Raw genomic sequence first — 17,771 nt, forward strand, 5'->3', positions numbered from 1 at the left:
TTATTGGGACTGGTTTTGGTGCTGTTATAGGTTCTGTTCTCATTACTTTCTTTTTTTCCAACTTGATTAAAAAAAAAAGAGTTTCCTTTCTTGTTATTATCATTGAGGAAATAAAATGACACATGCTTTTAGGAATTTGTCATCTTGATTAAAGATGGACTTTAAAACCCCTCAACTCCAGGTTTTACTCTGGGAGGACTGTCAGATCTGAAAACAATTTCCAAACTTTGTAAGTTGGGAATGCTTTGCCTTCTGATATGGGCATGAAATCAAGTTGCAAGCCCACATTGTTAGCACAGCTGCTTCTGAGGAGCACTCAAACTCTTAGAGACAGTTTTCTTCTTCTGCCATTGTGAAAGCTTCACTTGAGGTGGCTTTAAAAGTTCATTTCATTTTTGGACCTGCTTAGAGATCTCCTGGATGCTGGAAACAAGTGCAGCTCTGCAACTGGCACCTGGATTCTGCATTCACATTTAAGTGGTTGTAGAAAGAGCAAAGGAAGTGGAATAAATAGCTGGGTGAAAAAAAGAAGACAAAATAATTACTTAAATTGAATGAAAGCTGTCAGAGAATAATGCAGCTTGTCTTTCAGAGATGAGGAAATGTGTGAAGGGAGTAGGGGGTGGTAATGTTTATCAGCTCTTGAGAGGGGGCAGAGCTAGGGGCTATTTTGCCCTTTTGGAGTTTGATTCACTTGGCAGCACAGATTGTCCCAATGCAATGATGAGCTTTTACTGTAAGATGTGGGGCAGATGGATATGAAAAGCAGTCTTCTGACATTATTTAATTTAGGATTTTGTTGTCTTTTATGAAATTAAAAATTTCAAAACTTTCTCAGGTTAGTCACCTATGTCTTCAAAAGACCAAATCAAAACTCTAGACCTCAAACACTCTGAGGATTGTGAGGATTTGATCTAAGCTTGATTATGATCTTTAGTTTATTCTAGTTTAGCTTTAGTTTAGTTCCAAGTCTAGCTGGGGACCTTTGCAAGGTCTCAGGCCTCTATATCTCTCTGATCCTTGCCTGGCTGCCTGTCCACCAAATGCATGTGCCATTGACAGTGTGTGATGATGACCCTGTTGACTTTTGGCATGAAGGGAAAAGTGACGGGGCTGAAGCATGGGTGACCAAACAGGAAGGCAGCCAGAGAAGTACTCTGGGAATAGTCGTTGGGTATTGCCCACAGATCCCAGGGTCAGGTTTACTCTTGCTTATGAGTAGGGACAGTGCTGGGGCTTGTGAACGTGTCCATTCAGCACAGGGGCTTTGCAGTGAAAAATGAGTTATGCAGATTGTAAGAATGACCCTCAGTTGTCTTCCCTATGTAGGGTAGGTGAGTCTAATGCACTTTTTTGAAAGCAAACTCAGTGTGTGGAAAAGCCATGCAGGAGACTAATTTCCATGCAAATGTGAGGTCGGAAGGTGGTGGCAAGGCTCTGACCTGCCCTGGTGAACACCAGAGCATGACATGGCACAAGGCTTGGCTCTACAGTGCATGATATATCAGGATACAAATGCCTGGCAGAGTGGGGTGCTGGGGTTGTTTCTAAATACCACTGTGGGGTGACTTATCTAGCTTCTCAATGTCTTTGAGGAGTGAATTCCTTTTCCTGTAAGGGTTGCTGTGCAGTCTGGGGCAGATAAGAGTTCTATGAATGTGGCAGCCATGACAGCAAAGTTTCCTCTACTGTACTATGATAGCTCCTGAATTAGTGCTTGGGAAAGCTGTTCAGAAGAATGTGTGGTAGGCAAACATGGGGTAACCCAGGACTCACTTGAATACTTTGAAATTAGAGATGGGTTAAAGATTGGAATCCTGAAGTTTTAAGTTACTTGGAAATTTAATCTTTAAAACCGAGATATATATGTGTGTACAACAAATCATTCTGTTTCTTCACTGGTATTTCAGCAAATGGAGAAGTTGCTTTTAAGATGGAAGGGAGAAAATTATGATACTCAAAACAGAGTTCCAACTGCAAGGCATTACAGTCACATTTTTGCTCCATGTGATTCATGTATCCTGAATATACCTTCTGATGTGATTTCTAAGACTTGGATACTGGCCTAACTTCCCTCTGTTTTTCTGGACCTAGTGTATTCTGGAGTGGTGCTATGATCTGTGCCTGCCTCTCTTGTCTTAGTCTTGCTAAAATTTTGACTTTAAGGGGTTTCCACCAAAATTCCTCTGAAATACTATTAGTTTGCTAGACAAGGAAATCCTTCCTGTAGTTTTAAATTTTTTTTTCTTCTTTTTCTGTCTCAAGCCTTCCTATAGAGTTCTATAGTGAGGATTCAATAGAATTTTATAAGGGGAATAATTCTTTGCTGAATTTCTCACTTCTTTTTCAGAAGGGATCAGAGACATGAACCTTTACTGGGGAAGTTCAGTAAGTGTTGAAACAGGATTGTATACATGTAAAGTGTTACAGCAGGCATCTGGGCAACATGCTATTATACATGCCCATTGTTCCTAAGGTTGCACACCAGTTTAAAGTATTAGTGCATACATTTGCATCCTTGTAAGCTCCATAAATCTTCATCTAATGGGCTGAAAAATGTCCTACTTTCACTCTGTCCAGTGGTGGTGATGTAGCTCTTGTTCTCTGGGAATCCAGTAGGTAAGGCTGCCCATGGTGTTCCACATCTCTGATTATATCCAGGTAGTAATGCTTGGTTCCTCCCCCTGGGCAGAACATCTCACAATGGGATGATGTAGATTTATGAGTCATGCAGTGAGGCTTGATGGCCCATTAACAGAGGATATCCCACCCAGAGGGAGTTATCAGGGATAAGTCATGGAAGAGATAAAGAACACTGCCCCACCTGGTTTTAATAGATGGTGATAGAATACATACTTTTGGTTACATCTTGCATTGTAACCCAAGACACTCATTCATAGGGCAGTGCCATGTTTTCTGTACTCTGGTCATTGAGTATTGTTTAACCCAAGGCAAGCATCTGCGTCTATTATTTTCCCTTTGGAAAAACCCTGTGACAGCAAGCACTTCGAAGCAACAAGGGTTTATGACTGTGGAAAGCTGGTTGTCTGCTCATTTATTTTATTTATTTCCCAAGTTGAGTTAAAGGCATTTACACTTAGACTACATATATTTTTTTTCATCAATTTAGCAATACACGTGGTTATTGTTCCTTGCTTTGTGATACCAGTTCCAGCCCCCAGAAATGTTGGCAAGTCTTTGCTTCAAGGAAAGACCTTGAGATGCAGGGGAAGCCCAAGCGTGCTCTGTGCTCTGCTTCAATCAGCTCCACACTCATGTTCCATATGCGTGCACATGCTAACTTCCTTTTTTTCTTCTCTCTTCTTTTAACAGTGCCAGATCTGGTCTCTTCTGAGCTCCTTGCAGCCTTTGGGCAATTAGGACATTGAATTTGGCGGACAGTTGCCATTCGTTCCCTTGGATCGTATCTGCCCTTGCTTTCCTCATCCCCTCCTGCACTCCCCTTCCCTCTGATAAAACTCCAGGGTGTTGCAGTATTGTTATGGAGCCCAGAGCGACTCTGGGCTGTTCTTGGCAAGGGGGGGGTAATGCAGATTTTCTGCGAGCCACTGTCACCTCTGTGAAGCCTCTGTCTGCCTCCTGCTGTGTGAAGGAGGCGATGCTGCCTGTGGCAGGATCGGGGAAAGGGATCCTGGTGAGTGGCAAGAGGCTGGAGCCTGAGGAAGAGGACAAGCTGGGTTCTGGGAGAGATGTGGATTCCACTTCCAATGCAGACAGTGAGAAATGGGTGGTGGGAAACAGCCTGGAGGAGCAGGAATTTTCCATCAAGGAGGCTAACTTTACAGAGGGGAGTTTAAAACTAAAGATCCAGACCACCAAGAGAGCTAAGAAGCCCCCAAAGAACTTGGAGAACTATATATGCCCTCCTGAGATCAAAATCACCATCAAGCAGTCTGGGGAGGAGAAGCTTTCTCGAGCTGGTAAAAATAGCAAGGCAACTAAAGAGGATGACAGACCACACTCCAGAAAGAAGGTAAGTCTTATTCTTTCTGTATTTTCCTTTTCTCCTGAAAGCAGAGGGAGAGGAGGGGATTAAACTTACTCAAACAGTTTGTGTCCAAGACATAACCTTTGCAAGGTTTGCAAAGCCTTGCTTGGCCATGCAGGAAGTAACACAGAGTGGGTGTCATCCTGCATCACTGCATACACTGCGGAGATGATCTTGAACTATGCTTCAGATTAACCAATTCAGAAGGGATCAAAAGTTCAGCCAGGCTTCTTTTATTTTTATGTGCAATTGAGGTTTAAGATTAATAATTGCATGAGTGGTAAATGAAGGAGCCCACTACTAAACTGCTTTGTGCCTGAGTGCTAATGCTTCAGTCTTTTGGCAGTTAAAGCTTTCACCTGCATTTTAATAATACAGGAATGTGCATTGTGAACAACTGAATCCATTCCTGTCTACCAGGCAAAGGGCTTCGTTAAGCGGGACAGCATTTTGTGAGAAACAGTATAGTTATGTTTCAGAAAATGCTTCCAGTATAAGTCTCATTTTCTCCCAGATGCATAACATCTTCTTGAAATATCCTTCTGGGGAGAAATTTTTGGTACTTTAAGTTTGGGTAAAAATTGATCTTTTTATTTTTTCATTTAGTGAAGGAGAGGAAGAGGAAAGGGAAAAGAAAGAAAATAAGAAAATCCTTTCTTTGTATGATCTGTTTAACCATTTTGTTTTGCCATTAGCTTGATTTTTCAGTAGTGTCACCTACAATTAGTCTTAAAATAAATTTAGTTTGAGTGTTTAAGCAGCGCTAGTCAGGAGAGGGACATCTGGTGACTACTCACGTCTTTTTGGGTGTAGTGCTGTTTACTGTCCTAGGCATTAGACGAAGGAGCTTTAGTCAGGTTGAGGCTTTATCACAGTACAAATAGACTCATAGAATCATATAATTAGCTGAGTTGGAAGGGACCTACAAGGATCATTGAGTCCAACTCCTGGCCCTGCACAGAACCATCCTCAAGAGTCACACCATGTGCCCAAGAGCATTGTCCAAACACTTCTTGAATTCTGTCAGGCTTGGTGGTGTGACCACTTCCCTGGCGAGCCCATTCCAGTGCTCAACCACCCTCTGGATGAAGAACCTTTTCTGAACATCTAACCTAAACCTCCCCTGACTCAGCTTCATACTGTTGCCTCGTGTCCTGTCACTGGTCATGAGAGTGAAGAGATTGGTACCTGCCTCTCTGCTGCCTCTCGTGAGGATGTTGAAGACTGCAATGAGGTCTGACCTCAGTCTCCTCTTTTCCAGGCTGAACAGACCAAGTGACCTCAGCCACTCCTCACAAGGCTTCCCCTCCAGACCCTTCGCCATCCTCGTGACTCTCCCTTGGATGCTCTCTAACAGCTTAATGTCTTTTCTATGTTATGAGGCCCAAAACTGCCCACAGGACTCGAGGTAAAGCTGCACCAGTACAGAGCAGAGAGTGTTGGAAGGGACCTTAAAGATCATCTAGTTCCAACCCTCCTTCCATGGACAGGGACACCTTTCACTAGACCAGGTTGCTCAGAGCTCCATCCAACCTGGCCTTGAACACTTCCAGGGATGGGACATGCATGACCTGTGGGCAACCTGTGCCAGTGCCTCACTACCCTCACAAGAAAGAATTTATTCCTAATATCTAATCTAAATCTACTCTCTTTCAGTTTGAAGCCATTCCACCTTTTCCTGTCACTACATGCTCTTGTAAAAAGTCCCTCTCCATCTTTCTTGTAGGCTCCCTTCAGGTACTTGAAGGCCACAATTAGGTCACCCCAAAGCCTTCGCTTTTTAAGGGATGAACAACTCCAACTCTCTCAGCCTTTCCTCATAGGAGAGGTGTTCCATTCTTCTAATAATCTCGGTGTCCTTCCTCTGAACTTGCTTCAATAGGTCAATGTCCTTCCTGTGTTGGAGACCCCAGAGCTGGATGTAGCACTCCAGGTGTGATCTCACCAGAGTGGTAGAGGGGCAGAGTCATCTCCCTCAATGTGCTGGCCACACTTCTTTTGATGTAGCCCAGGATACTCTGTCTCCTTAGTAGCATGTGGGCATCATGATGAGTTCAGACAGGAACCCAAATTTGATGAAAGACTCATGAGTATCTCCAAAACCTGGACAAATTCATCTAGGTTGTAGACACCCACTGATCAGAGCTCGGGGCATGACTTGGCTTTCTTGCTCATGCAGCTTGAATCCCTCTCCTCCCATACACACTTGAATACTCAAAGGGCTACTTGAAGCCTTGAGGAGGATAATTGCTAACAGCTCTCCCTGGACACAGCTTTCTTGGCAGACTGACTGAGACCAAAATTTTCAAAACTCTAAATCACTTCTTGAAGCATCAACATTTCCCATCGAATTAAGGAAGAGTCCAAGGGGATTAACACTGCTCACTCTGAGAGCACTTCTCTTAGAAGCTGAACTTGAAAGGAAAGTAACAATTTAAGGTGATTTTTTTTTTCTCAGAATACTGCTAAATGGCATCATCTATGTGCATGAAAAAAGTAGCTCTTTTTACCACAGCAGAGATTTGGCCTTATAACACTGAAATTTTCCCACCTTTTGAGAGGAATGGGCTGTCTTCTTAGCACCAAGCAACGTCTTATTTCCACTTCCCTTTCCTCCTGAATATTTGCAGATATGATGAAAGTCACTACAGGAGGAGGAGGAGGAGACTGGAAATGAGTGGGAGGGGTTCCAGTGCTGGCAGCACAATTACTTTCATGGCCAATGTGTGTGTCTCAGTAGTTACAGAAATTTTGGGGGGGAAGATAGTTAAGAGGAAGCAGCAAATTGAAACATGGAGCTGTACCTGTCTGGTCCAGCTATGGGTTTCCCTGGGAGCATGCAGGAGCCTTCTGCATAGAATCATAGAATATCCTGAACTGGAAGGGACACACTAAGATCATTGAGTCCAACTCCTGGCCCTGCACAGGACACCCCCACAGAACAATGGTTCTGCATGTCCTTGCAGAACCACTGAGAGCTACAGTAGTTGTTAAAGAAAAAAGTGATTGTCACATTTAAATGACTCTGGTGGTTTTGATATTTCAGAGTTAGGCTGCTTGATTGTCTGTTGCTTTAATCAGCACAAACTCCAGAAAAGCAGCTACTGGCAGCAGCAGGAGGGAACAATGCATGTAAACCAGTGGGGCAGACCTTCAGCTGGCATCACTCCACTGTCCTCTGTGGATTTTTGCCAGGAGAGTTTGGCCCAATGTACACATTTACCTTGCACATGAAAGCAGCATTATTATTTGAGTTTACCACCTTGCTCATGGATACAGGGAATATATAGAGGCCCCACAGACTGTATATAAGCTCAGCATAACCTGATCTGCAAGTGCTATTCTTGTGTCTGGTGGGTGGGAGCAGTTGTTTTGCACCTCATGAAGTAGCACCTGAATTTATTATTCCCCCTGAGGAGGAGCAAACTCTATCAGTGCTGGTTTGATCCCTACTCTTTCTAAGCAAAGCCTTGAGGCTGCTCTAAATTATGCTGGTGCCAGGTATCTGAAGCTCACACCAGCAGAGTAAACCTCAGCCTCTTCCTAGATTATGGAATAGTGGAAGAGCCCCAGAAGTGCCAGCACAGTAGGGATGCATTCTTCTAATTGCCTTTAAGGTGAAACTAGATTTGAGCAGCTGAGAGACCAATTAAGAGCTGCTCTAACAGGCAGGAGGCTCCTAGAGTTTTTACAGCCTTTCTACACAAGTGTATGGGTGCAATGCTACACAAACTCAGCTCTTTGATAGTCATCACAGGTTTCTTTTTTTGGCTAGCTTTTCTATGTACCATATTGCTGATGGCACAAATGAAACAGCTGCAGTTTGATGCCCTCCCACCAAAGGGTGGTGAGGTACTGAAACAGGTTGCCCAGAGTTGTGGATGCCATAACTACTTTGGGCTCTACCCAAAAAGAGAGCAGGCATTGATTTCTTTGTAAAAACTTCAGAGCTTAAGAAAGCAGTTTTGCTCTGAGCTGAGAACCACTCAGGCCCAGGTTCATCTTGGTCCTTGAAGGCACCTGAGGTGCCCAAACTGGACTCTGAGTCCTCCTGGGCTCCCCTGTAGTCACATGGAGGAGGCTGGTCCCTCCTGAAGGTGGTTTAATCCTCCCTGTGATGAGCAGGGAGGGTTGGATCTCAGCTGTTACCCTTCATTCTCCTTCTCCAAGGCCTGCTAGAGAAGCGCCTGTCTTGCATCGTGTCATGGATATGTTGTGATGGGAATAAGGCACAGTGTCTTTTCCAGCTGGGCCAGCTGGGTCCTCTGCCTGAGCCAGATGATGCCCATATCTCACTGTCTGCCTGCTCCCAAACAATTGTGACCTTTTTTTTTTTTTTTTAATGTAGCCAAGTATTTCTTAAGGAAGCAAACATCTGGCTGGGAAGGGATGGGTTGAAGAAGTGTAAGCAGGCTTTTACTGCTGAATATGGAGTGCCAAAGGAGGAAGACTAGTGTATTTAATTAGCTGCCATATGACCAGGGCTTGCGGGAGCCATCTGTGTTGAGGACAGGTTTTGTTTTGCAGAAGTCCCTCTCTCCCACTGCTGAATTTCAATGGCCTTCTGTGACATTTCCTTGTTTGCTTGTGCTGGGCGTCTCTTCTCAAACCATGATAAAATGTCCCCAGTGCTGGTTTTAGGGATTAGGAGATGCTGCAGGGAAGCAATAGGGGAAGTAACTGGGACCAGTGCAGGAAGCTGGGGGTCCAGCTGGCGGTCCAGCTGGAGGTCCCCCACTACTGAACCACAGGAGGGGATAGGTGCTGTTCCTGGCAGCCTCATAAAGGCTTGGCCAACTCAGTGCACACTGGTTGTTTCAAAAGCACCATGGTCTCCAGGCTAACAGAGATGTGTTAGAGATGTGACACAATGGCATGTGCACCCTGTTGCCTTCTTGTGAAGGCCGCGGTGACCTGGTTTCGGAGTCCAGCACGGCGATCCCCTCCTTGGGGTCCCTCGGGGCCAATAACGGACGCTGACACCAATGTGGTGGACGGTTAAAGGCGTTTATTGAGGGGTCTCGAGGGTATTTATGGACTAAGGGGCTTCTCTACGTCAGACAGGGGTTTGGCTATACTTTCTAGGGTTAGTATGGAGTGGAAAGTTACTGGCATGCATAGGTTAGGGGGGCTACACGTCTGGCTACATTCCAAGGGTGATCCTTATCTATGGGGAGAGGGGTAGAAGGATTCCTGTAATTTTCCGTCACAGCCCGAAATCTTCCGAACGCCTGTCCCTATGCCTACTACACTTCCCCCCCCTCTTTCACAAATGAACGAGGTAGTCTTATACATAGGCACTGAAATGAGGTAGGAGGTTGAGATCTGGCTAGGGAAAAGGGTCTTGGGAAACCTGAGTAAGTTTCTGCCAGGCAAGTCTCTTGTGACTGGTAGTGTTCTCTGTTGAATTCACAGGAACTGTTGCTGTCCCACGAACAGGATGTTAGTCCATTCTAGGCGGGCCTGAACGAATGAGACTAGCTTGTTCAGCAGGCATGGCCCGAAGGTAATAGCTAAAAGCAGCATTGCCAATGGACCTATTAGGGTAGAAATCAGGGTGGTTAACCATGGTGATTGATTGAACCAGGATTCGAACCAGCCCTGTTGGGCTTCCCTGTCTTTCTGTCTCTGAGCCAGTCTGTTTCGGAGTTCTGCCATGGAGTCTCTAACGATTCCTGTGTGGTCAGCGTAGAAACAACATTCTTCTTTCAAGGCGGCACACAGGCCCCCTTGCTGCATGAACAGGAGATCCAGTCCTCTCCTGTTCTGCAGGACCACTTCCGAGAGTGAGGAGACTGACTTTTCTAGAAAGGAAATGGACTTCTCGATCCTCTGCAGGTCCTCATCGATGGTCATCTGCAGCTGAGACAGTCCTTGGTGTTGAGTTGCTAGGGCTGAGACACCTGTTGCTGTTCCAGCTGCTCCTAGGCCGAGCAGCATTGCGATGGTTATACCTGTTAATATCTCTCTCTTGTGGAGCCAGCTGTTTTCCTCGAGAAGGTGGTACACCTCCTCGTCTGAGTGGTACAGGATCCTAGGGATGATCAGAACTTGGACACAAAAGTCGTTAGAGTTATCGAATTTGGCAAGAGACACGCAGGGACTCACTCCAGATCTCTGGCAAACCCACATCCCAGATGCGGATGGGACTACCCACTTATTATTCTTCCTGTCAGGCTCAACTACTTCGGCGCAGACGTCGCCTTTCCGCTTAGCTAGGGTTGCATTGCCAAAGCATCTGCCCTGACCTGTGACTTGACTCAGGGTAATTCCTTTGCGGGGTGTGTCCCATCTGCACTGGCGAGGGGCATCGGCTGTGGAATAGCTGAAGGGGGTATCTAAAGCGATTCCTTCGTAAAAGGGGGGTTTAACATCGTAACAAAGCCAGCAGGAGTCGGTTAGGTTAGGGTTAGATTCATTCAGGGATAGAAAGGTAGCTTCTAACATGCGAAGGATTGGGTCCGAGTCCGACCTGGCTGAGCGGCCTATCTGGAAGGCTTCCTCATCGCCAGTCGGGACCTCGGTGACCCTTGTGGGCTAGGCTTTGCGGTAGGTCATGTTTCTCCCTTTCTGTGTGCTTTTGCCTGTGGGAGCATAGGGTATGAAGATCCCCTGCCCCACTATGGGTTGGCATAGATGGGCCGTCTCGCATCCATAGCTGGAGGGGGCTGAATCCCGCATGTCCCCTCCCTCTCAAGAAGCATACGGCTTATTTGCACTATATCAAAAGGGAGTAAATCATCATTGCTAAAAAGACCGTCCACGAGAGTGGAAACTACTCCTGAGTTAATTCCTTTTTCCGAAATAGCTTTTACTATTGTTTGAACGTCTTTGGAATTAACGGGAGTATATGTTCTTTGCTGGTTCCCCTGGGGTCCTGTAATTCTCACCGGGAAGGCATGCACCGATGCTGCGGGTGCCCATCCCGCGCATTCGATTTTGATTTTACCCCAGTCGGTGAGTTCGTATTGGGGCTGGTTCTCGATTGTTTTAAAAGTTTCACTTGGTTTCGTCCGAAACCGCATTGATTCAGTTTTCTCTGCTTCCGAGTCGCTGCTGGACTCGGTGGGCTCTGTAGAGCAATCCGAGGAGCTGTGGCTCCCTTCAGAGTCGGAAGTCGACTGCCAGTGAACTTCCGGTCTCTGCTGCCGTTTTGTTCGGCTTCGGCCCCGCTCCTCCCCTCGGGGGCGGTGCCGCTCCCGCCCCCTGGGCTTGCCCTGCCTCCCGCAGGGAGGGATCTCTCCCATATATGGTGGCATCAGTGGGCGCGGCTCCCGAGCGAGTGTCCGCCCTCTGTCGCACCCCCACGCATGCGCGTCTGCTGGGATCCACAGCTCCTGGCTGGGCATGGGCTCAGCGCTGGTTTCCCGCGCATGCGTGTTCGCGGCTGGCCGCGTCTCCGGGTTCTTCCCGCCGCGGGCTGGCGGGCTCCGCCCCTCCTCCCGGCCACCCGCGCCATATTCAAACGGGTAGGGCGGCGGATCCCCTCCGCCGCTCGCCCGCGCGCCAGCCCTCTCGATATTTCGGGCTTCTGCCGCCAATCCCTCCCAAAAGGACCGTGCGAGTCCCTCCGCTTCTTGCGCTAAGTCGGCTATCGGCGGGGAAGGGATGGGCGAGGGGTCCGCGGGCACCCCGGGGGGCTCCGGAGGTGGTCTGGGCCCCGGCGGGTCCCCCGAAGGGGTCCGCGGGTCTCCCGGGGGCTCCGGGGGCTCTGGGCTCGGGGAGGGATGGGATGCGCCCGGCCCCCGCGTTTCCCCGTTTTCAATCGGTTCGCCACCGGGGGGGGTTCGCGTTATCGCCCCCTCCCCCCTCTGCGGCGTGATTAACAGACAGGAGCGCGCAGTGTTCCACGCCTCCTGTTCTTCTAATGCTTTGCGTAGGGCGGCTTCTGCCTTCCCCCACGCTTTCAGGCTTTTGCTGCTGCCTGTGGCTTTTGTGTCCTCTGCTAGCGCGACAGTACATTTCTGCCACACCTCAGAGCGTAATATATCTATGGGTCGAGCAATGACCCCAAGCTCCAAGAGTCTCGTCAATGCGAGATTAAAATTCTTGAGCTCACATTTGATTCCCCATTGCATATGTATCAAACTTACGACCTTCGCTATCGCTTCCATACGAATCGCGGGTCCCGGGGCGTCCCCCTTCTTTGCTATAGCCGTTCCGGCGTTGAGTGCTGTCCCCTGGCCAGGAGTTCCCCCGTCGCCCGGACTCGTTCCCGGTCCCGGGTTTCGGCACCACTATGTTGCCTTCTTGTGAAGGCCGCGGTGACCTGGTTTCGGAGTCCAGCACGGCGATCCCCTCCTTGGGGTCCCTCGGGGCCAATAACGGACGCTGACACCAATGTGGTGGACGGTTAAAGGCCTTTATTGAGGGGTCTCGAGGGTATTTATGGACTAAGGGGCTTCTCTACGTCAGACAGGGGTCTGGCTATACTTTCTAGGGTTAGTATGGAGTGGAAAGTTACTGGCATGCATAGGTTAGGGGGGCTACACGTCTGGCTACATTCCAAGGGTGATCCTTATCTATGGGGAGAGGGGTAGAAGGATTCCTGTAATTTTCCGTCACAGCCCGAAATCTTCCGAACGCCTGTCCCTATGCCTACTACAGCACCCAGAGCTGCAAACCTCTTTACTGGTTCTGTCTTTGTTTGCAGAGGTTTTGGGATGCACAGGGCTATGAGTCCTTCATGTACGTGCTTGCGTTACTCCAGCATCATTTTCTGCATGCAGCACTCCCTTTCCTCTCCCTCAGGGGTCCATTTCTTCTGGCCAGTGAATAAGTTGAACAAAAGTTTTTGGAGTATTTTATCACAAAGATTTCTGTTTCTGCATCAAATTTTATTAAAACTGGACAAAATATTCTAACAACATTGAAGAAAGGATCATGCAGGCAGGCAAGGAGCTTATGTGTGCATTCACATATACACAAACCCAGTGTGACATTAGCCTTGTTTCCTTAGGAAACCAGTCTATTTCTACATCAGGACTATATATGGACCTTGAACTGCAGGCAGTTGCTATCAAGAGATGGATTCTCAAGCCATGGTGCATGCACCAGTAGCATGACACTGCTTCCGAGTAGAATGGTCAGCAAACTCTACTTCTCCAGGGTAGTATCAAGCAAAACACCTTGTTATTCTTTTCTTGGTTTTCATTGTTTTGTGGATTTTGTTGGAGACGTGAACTAGTAGTGAAAAGGACAGGGTAAGAGCTAAGGTGTCTGTGCTGGTTTAGCAATAATTGATTTTTGGTGAAGGGGAAAAAACCACGGAAGTGATACTCTGTGAGGAGCTGCTAGCAGCTTCCTCTGTGCCTGGCAAAACCAATCGCTGGCTAGCTCTGATAAGTGGCACACTGCTAAGCCAATTAGAAAAGCTGGCAATGCCTCTATGATAACATATTTAAGAATGAAAAAAAAACCCGCTGGAAACTCTCTTGCTCCCTGCTCTCTACAGAGGACTGGAGAGTCCAGTCGGGCCCCCCTCCCCGGCGGGGCCGGCCAGGGCCCCTTTCCAGAGGGGACCGCTGGACCCTTTCCTGGCACAGCTGCCAGGCCATGCTGCTGCAGGCCATCCCAGCGTCACGAGCAACTATGTGGCCAGGGCGGCACTGTGCGGCTGCAGTTGTCTCGGCATTGTTCGCAACGGACTTTATTTGCTTAGCCGCTTTTAACCAGCCATGCTGAGGCCAGAAAGACAAAAGCAGCGGCAGCAGCTTTTCTTTATTCAGCATCCTGCATGAAGAAAAGGCGCGGAGTAGAGCCAGCAGCTGGCACAGCTTGCGCAGTGCTGGTGGAGACTACGTGACCAATAGAGAGAGAAGCATGGCGAGCAATTCCCCAATTGCAGAGCCTGGACAAGATTAACCTTTCAGCGCTGCAGAGCTCTATAAAAACTGTTTCAATTGACAGAACTTGAGAACAAATGGATCTACAAACACCAATTCTCTCCCAAGTCAGAGAAAAGGAAAAAGTGATGACACATGAGGAGAACAATATGGTGACACTAAGGTCGGTGCAAAAGAGGGAGGGGGAGGAGGAAGTGCTCCACTTGTTGGAGCTGTGATTCTTCTGCAAGCCATGGTGAGGACTATAATACAACAAACTCTTTCCCTGTAAGTCAGGAAGTGCGTGGGGGGATGCAGCATTCACCCACAGACTATGAGAAAAAGGCACTCGTGCTGGAGCATGTGGATGCTGAAAAGCTGTCATCTGTTGAGAGGCTTGAACAGAGAGAGAGAGAAAGCCCTTGCTTTCAGAGATAGAGGAAGAGGACGCTTGCTTTTATACTAGAACAGCTCATCCTTAAAAACTGCACCATATAAGCTAAATGGCCCACGAAAAGCAGTTGTGGGAAGACTGCAAGCCGTGGGAGGGACTTCACGTTGCAAACAATTTCCGGGTGGACTTTTAGCCGTGAAAATTAAAACCATGTTGGAAAAGTTCACAGAGAACTGTTTCCTGTAGGAAAGACCCCATGGCACAGCAAAAGACTCTTCTCCCTAAGTGAACCGAAGAAAGATTTTTAGAAGTGACAAACTGATTAAAAATCCCATGTTTTGTCTCCCTGCGCTGTTGATAGGAAGGAAAGAAGGGCTGGGGGTGGGGGAAAGGTGTTCTAATGGTTTATTTTTAGTTCTAATTATCCTCTTTTAATTCTGTTAAAAATTTTTTCTTTATACCTTTTAAAGTTTTAAGCCTGTTTTGCCCTTAGTGTTTTTCTCCTAATCCTTATGTCACCCCATGAGTTTTCTTTCCCCCTTCTCTGCTTAACTATGATTTGCTGAAGCAAACAAACTCCACAACTTTTGTGAAAGTTGTAAAGCCGATATGTTTATTACAGTGCTGGACGCATGTGGGAATCGTTCCCCTAAAATGACATGCGTACCTCTGGGAACGCCAGATCAGATCCCCTTTTATCTCCCTCTCAAATACATATGCATGCAATTTCACAATAGGTTCATACATATTCATTCCACTAATTTCGCGTGACACTTGCCACTAATTGCTAATTCTTCTTTATCAGAAAGAACTCCTGGGTCAGGTTGCCTTGCTCTGTCTGCCCCCCACTCCCCCCTTATCTCGTCCTTCGGCTGAAGCAGTCCCTCTAAGCACAGGCCCTTCACGAGAACAGGCAGTCAGACTAAACAGCAAGCTACAGACTTAAATATATACATTTCACCTCAATCAAAATGGATTTCTACTCTGGAAAACTTCAACTTTGCCTTAACTACACCAGAGGAAAATGAATAAATGATTTTTATAGGCGCACTGACATTTGACCAGCATCAACCCATCACAGTGTCTTACTATAGAAATGAGAATATGTATTTGACATGTGGCTTGGACTGTGGCCACTGTGGAAGGTAGCATTGCTGAAGATGACATGGTCATTCAAGATACACAGTCAACTGTAGTTGTGTTTGCAGAACTAAATGGGTCTCTACCTGGCTCATTTTAAGATGGTGCCTCACATTCTTATTGTACATCCATGTTTACTGTTGTTAGGTCTTATATGAAGACATCAGGAGAGCCTGTCCTCCTGCAACAAGTTCACAAACTGTAGAAATAAAAGGAGAAATGAAACCATCTTGTTTCTTAGTACAGAATGTGAAATAGAATAATAAGATTAAGTGACTCACACAAGGAACCTGTTGCAGGCCAGGGTGACAGACCTTTTTCACTGAGCTCTGGTTGCTTTACCATGACACAACTGAGTCTCCCAGGTGGTGGCCGGATCTTCAAGCATTGGGTGCATAGCCCTTCTGAAAGCCAATTCTCTTTTATTTGTCATTGAAACTGGTGAATTTGTTTCAAAACTAACTCTCTGTATCTTCACTGCTAGCTTTAAAAGAAAATTTATCTCAGGGAAGAGTTAGGGCTGGATGCAGAGATGAGAAGGGTGAATTTTTGGGGCCAACATTCAATTAGTCAACCTAGAGGCCCTTAAGTCCCTTAATGGTCTGTAAACCCCAAAGTATGGTAAGAGTGGAATGAAGAATATCTACTGGAGGACTCATTACCTTCTCATCAGTTTCTCATGGCTCTGTCTCACCTGCATGGCAAGGTTTGTAGAGAGATGGTATCTTCTATTGACATCTGTGTTACAACAACTGTACCACTTTAAAACTGGGTGGTTCACTGAGGAATTTCATCACTTTGCAGCATCCTAGCTTCCTGAGAGGCAGTCTCCATCTGCACTGCTCAGACGGGAATCAGCCCCAAGGGGATTTACAGATAATTTTGCCTTGCCCAACACTCCTCCTCTCCAGAGGAACATAGGGTCACAAGCAAATGAACTAGAGGCCATGGCCCCACTGTCCTTGCTGATGGCTCTGAGGAGGAGAAGGCTGAGAAGTGGATGTTCAATGTGTCGCCACTGATCATGCCCTTGCTTCTCTGCGCGGCAACGTTGCTGGTTCCCCACCTGGTACTTCTGTGAAAAGGCATTTCTGTAACACACTTTGCAAGTGTTTCCCAGGAAGACACATAGGAAATAGTCTTCTCATACCTCTGAGGTAGAGCCTACATTAATGTCTTGGGTTACAATGTAAAATGCAACCAAAAGAAAGAATTCAATTATCATCTCCAGAAACTGTTAAATTCAGGTGGGGCAGTGTTCTTTATCTCTTCCATGACTCATCCCTGATAACTCCTTCTGTGTGCAGATATCTTCTGTTAATTGGTCATCAAGTCTCACTTCATGACTCATGAAATTACATCATCCATCATCCCATTGTGAGATGCTTTGCCCAGGGGGAGGAACCAAGCATTCCTACCTGGATATAATCTGAGATGTGGAACATCACGGGCAGCCTTACCTACTGGATTCCCAGAGAACAAGAGCTACATCACCACCACTGGACCTTCAGAGGAAGACCAGACCCTTCTACAGGATCACCTCTTCAACAGAACCACATCTATCACTTCAAGAGGACTGCAGCCACCATTTAATGGGACTGCTAGCACCACCCTGAAAAACGGTGTCAGGTTGTATCTTGACTCTGTCAGTGTTTCTGTACTATTGCATTTATTTTAATTTTCCTATTAAATTGTATTTCTGACTTGGGATCTCCCACTGGTTGGCTTTCAAACTAGTACAACTTATTTCTAAGTGGACTTTTTTCAGTACTCTCCTCTGCACTCCAGTATATGCTAAAATATTGTGCTGGCCTAGGCAGCTCCACCTAAATGAATGATGGGTTGGTAGGTACTTGCTTGTGGTATTTTCTGAGACCCCCATCGAAGGGAGGAATAATGAATCTGACTCCATGTTCTTAGAAGGATAATTTATTATTTTATGATCTATATTATATTAAAGAATACTGTACTAAAACTATACTCAACTATACTAAAGAATACAGAAAGGATACAGACAGAAGGCTAAAAGATACTAAAGAAAACTTGTGACTCTCTCTCCAGAGTCTGACACAGCTTGGCCGTTATTGGCCAATAAGTAAAAACAAATCACATGTTGGATAAACAATCTTCAACCACATTCAAAAGCAGCAAAACACAGGAGAAGCAAATGAGTTAATCTTGTTTCCCTTTTTCTCTGAGGCTTCTCAGCTTCCCAGGAGAAGAATCCTGGGCAAAGAGATTTTTCAGAAAATATGACGGTGACACTTGCTGTATTCACAGGTGGGTAATTTGATGAAATCTAAGACTAAGAAAAATAAACCTGAGGCAGATAGTATTCCAGTGAGGAGGAGCAGCACTAGCAGGTGTTTGATCATCTCTCATTTCTGCCTCCCACCAATGTCTT

The 17,771-nt window shown here is 46.5% G+C and overlaps 1 protein-coding gene across 8 annotated transcripts in view; it reads left to right on the forward strand.

Moving 5' to 3' along the window:
- LOC118701537 (SET-binding protein-like) overlaps nucleotides 1-17,771 on the forward strand; it is a 217,798-nt gene that overhangs the window by 4,585 nt on the left and 195,442 nt on the right. For 5 of the 8 annotated variants that reach the window (XM_036406196.1, XM_036406197.1, XM_054517773.1 and 2 more), the window contains exon 2: nucleotides 3,334-3,994. In XM_036406196.1, the coding sequence (XP_036262089.1) occupies nucleotides 3,503-3,994 (492 nt within the window). In that variant the 5' untranslated portion in view covers nucleotides 3,334-3,502. Of the gene's footprint in view, nucleotides 1-3,333; nucleotides 3,995-5,270; nucleotides 5,346-16,171; nucleotides 17,071-17,771 lie in introns of those variants that run through there. The other 3 variants (XM_036406195.2, XM_036406198.2, XM_036406199.1) reach the window with 3 other exon arrangements.

This window comes from Molothrus ater, chromosome W (assembly GCF_012460135.2).
Source record: "Molothrus ater isolate BHLD 08-10-18 breed brown headed cowbird chromosome W, BPBGC_Mater_1.1, whole genome shotgun sequence".
Classification (NCBI taxonomy): domain Eukaryota; kingdom Metazoa; phylum Chordata; class Aves; order Passeriformes; family Icteridae; genus Molothrus; species Molothrus ater.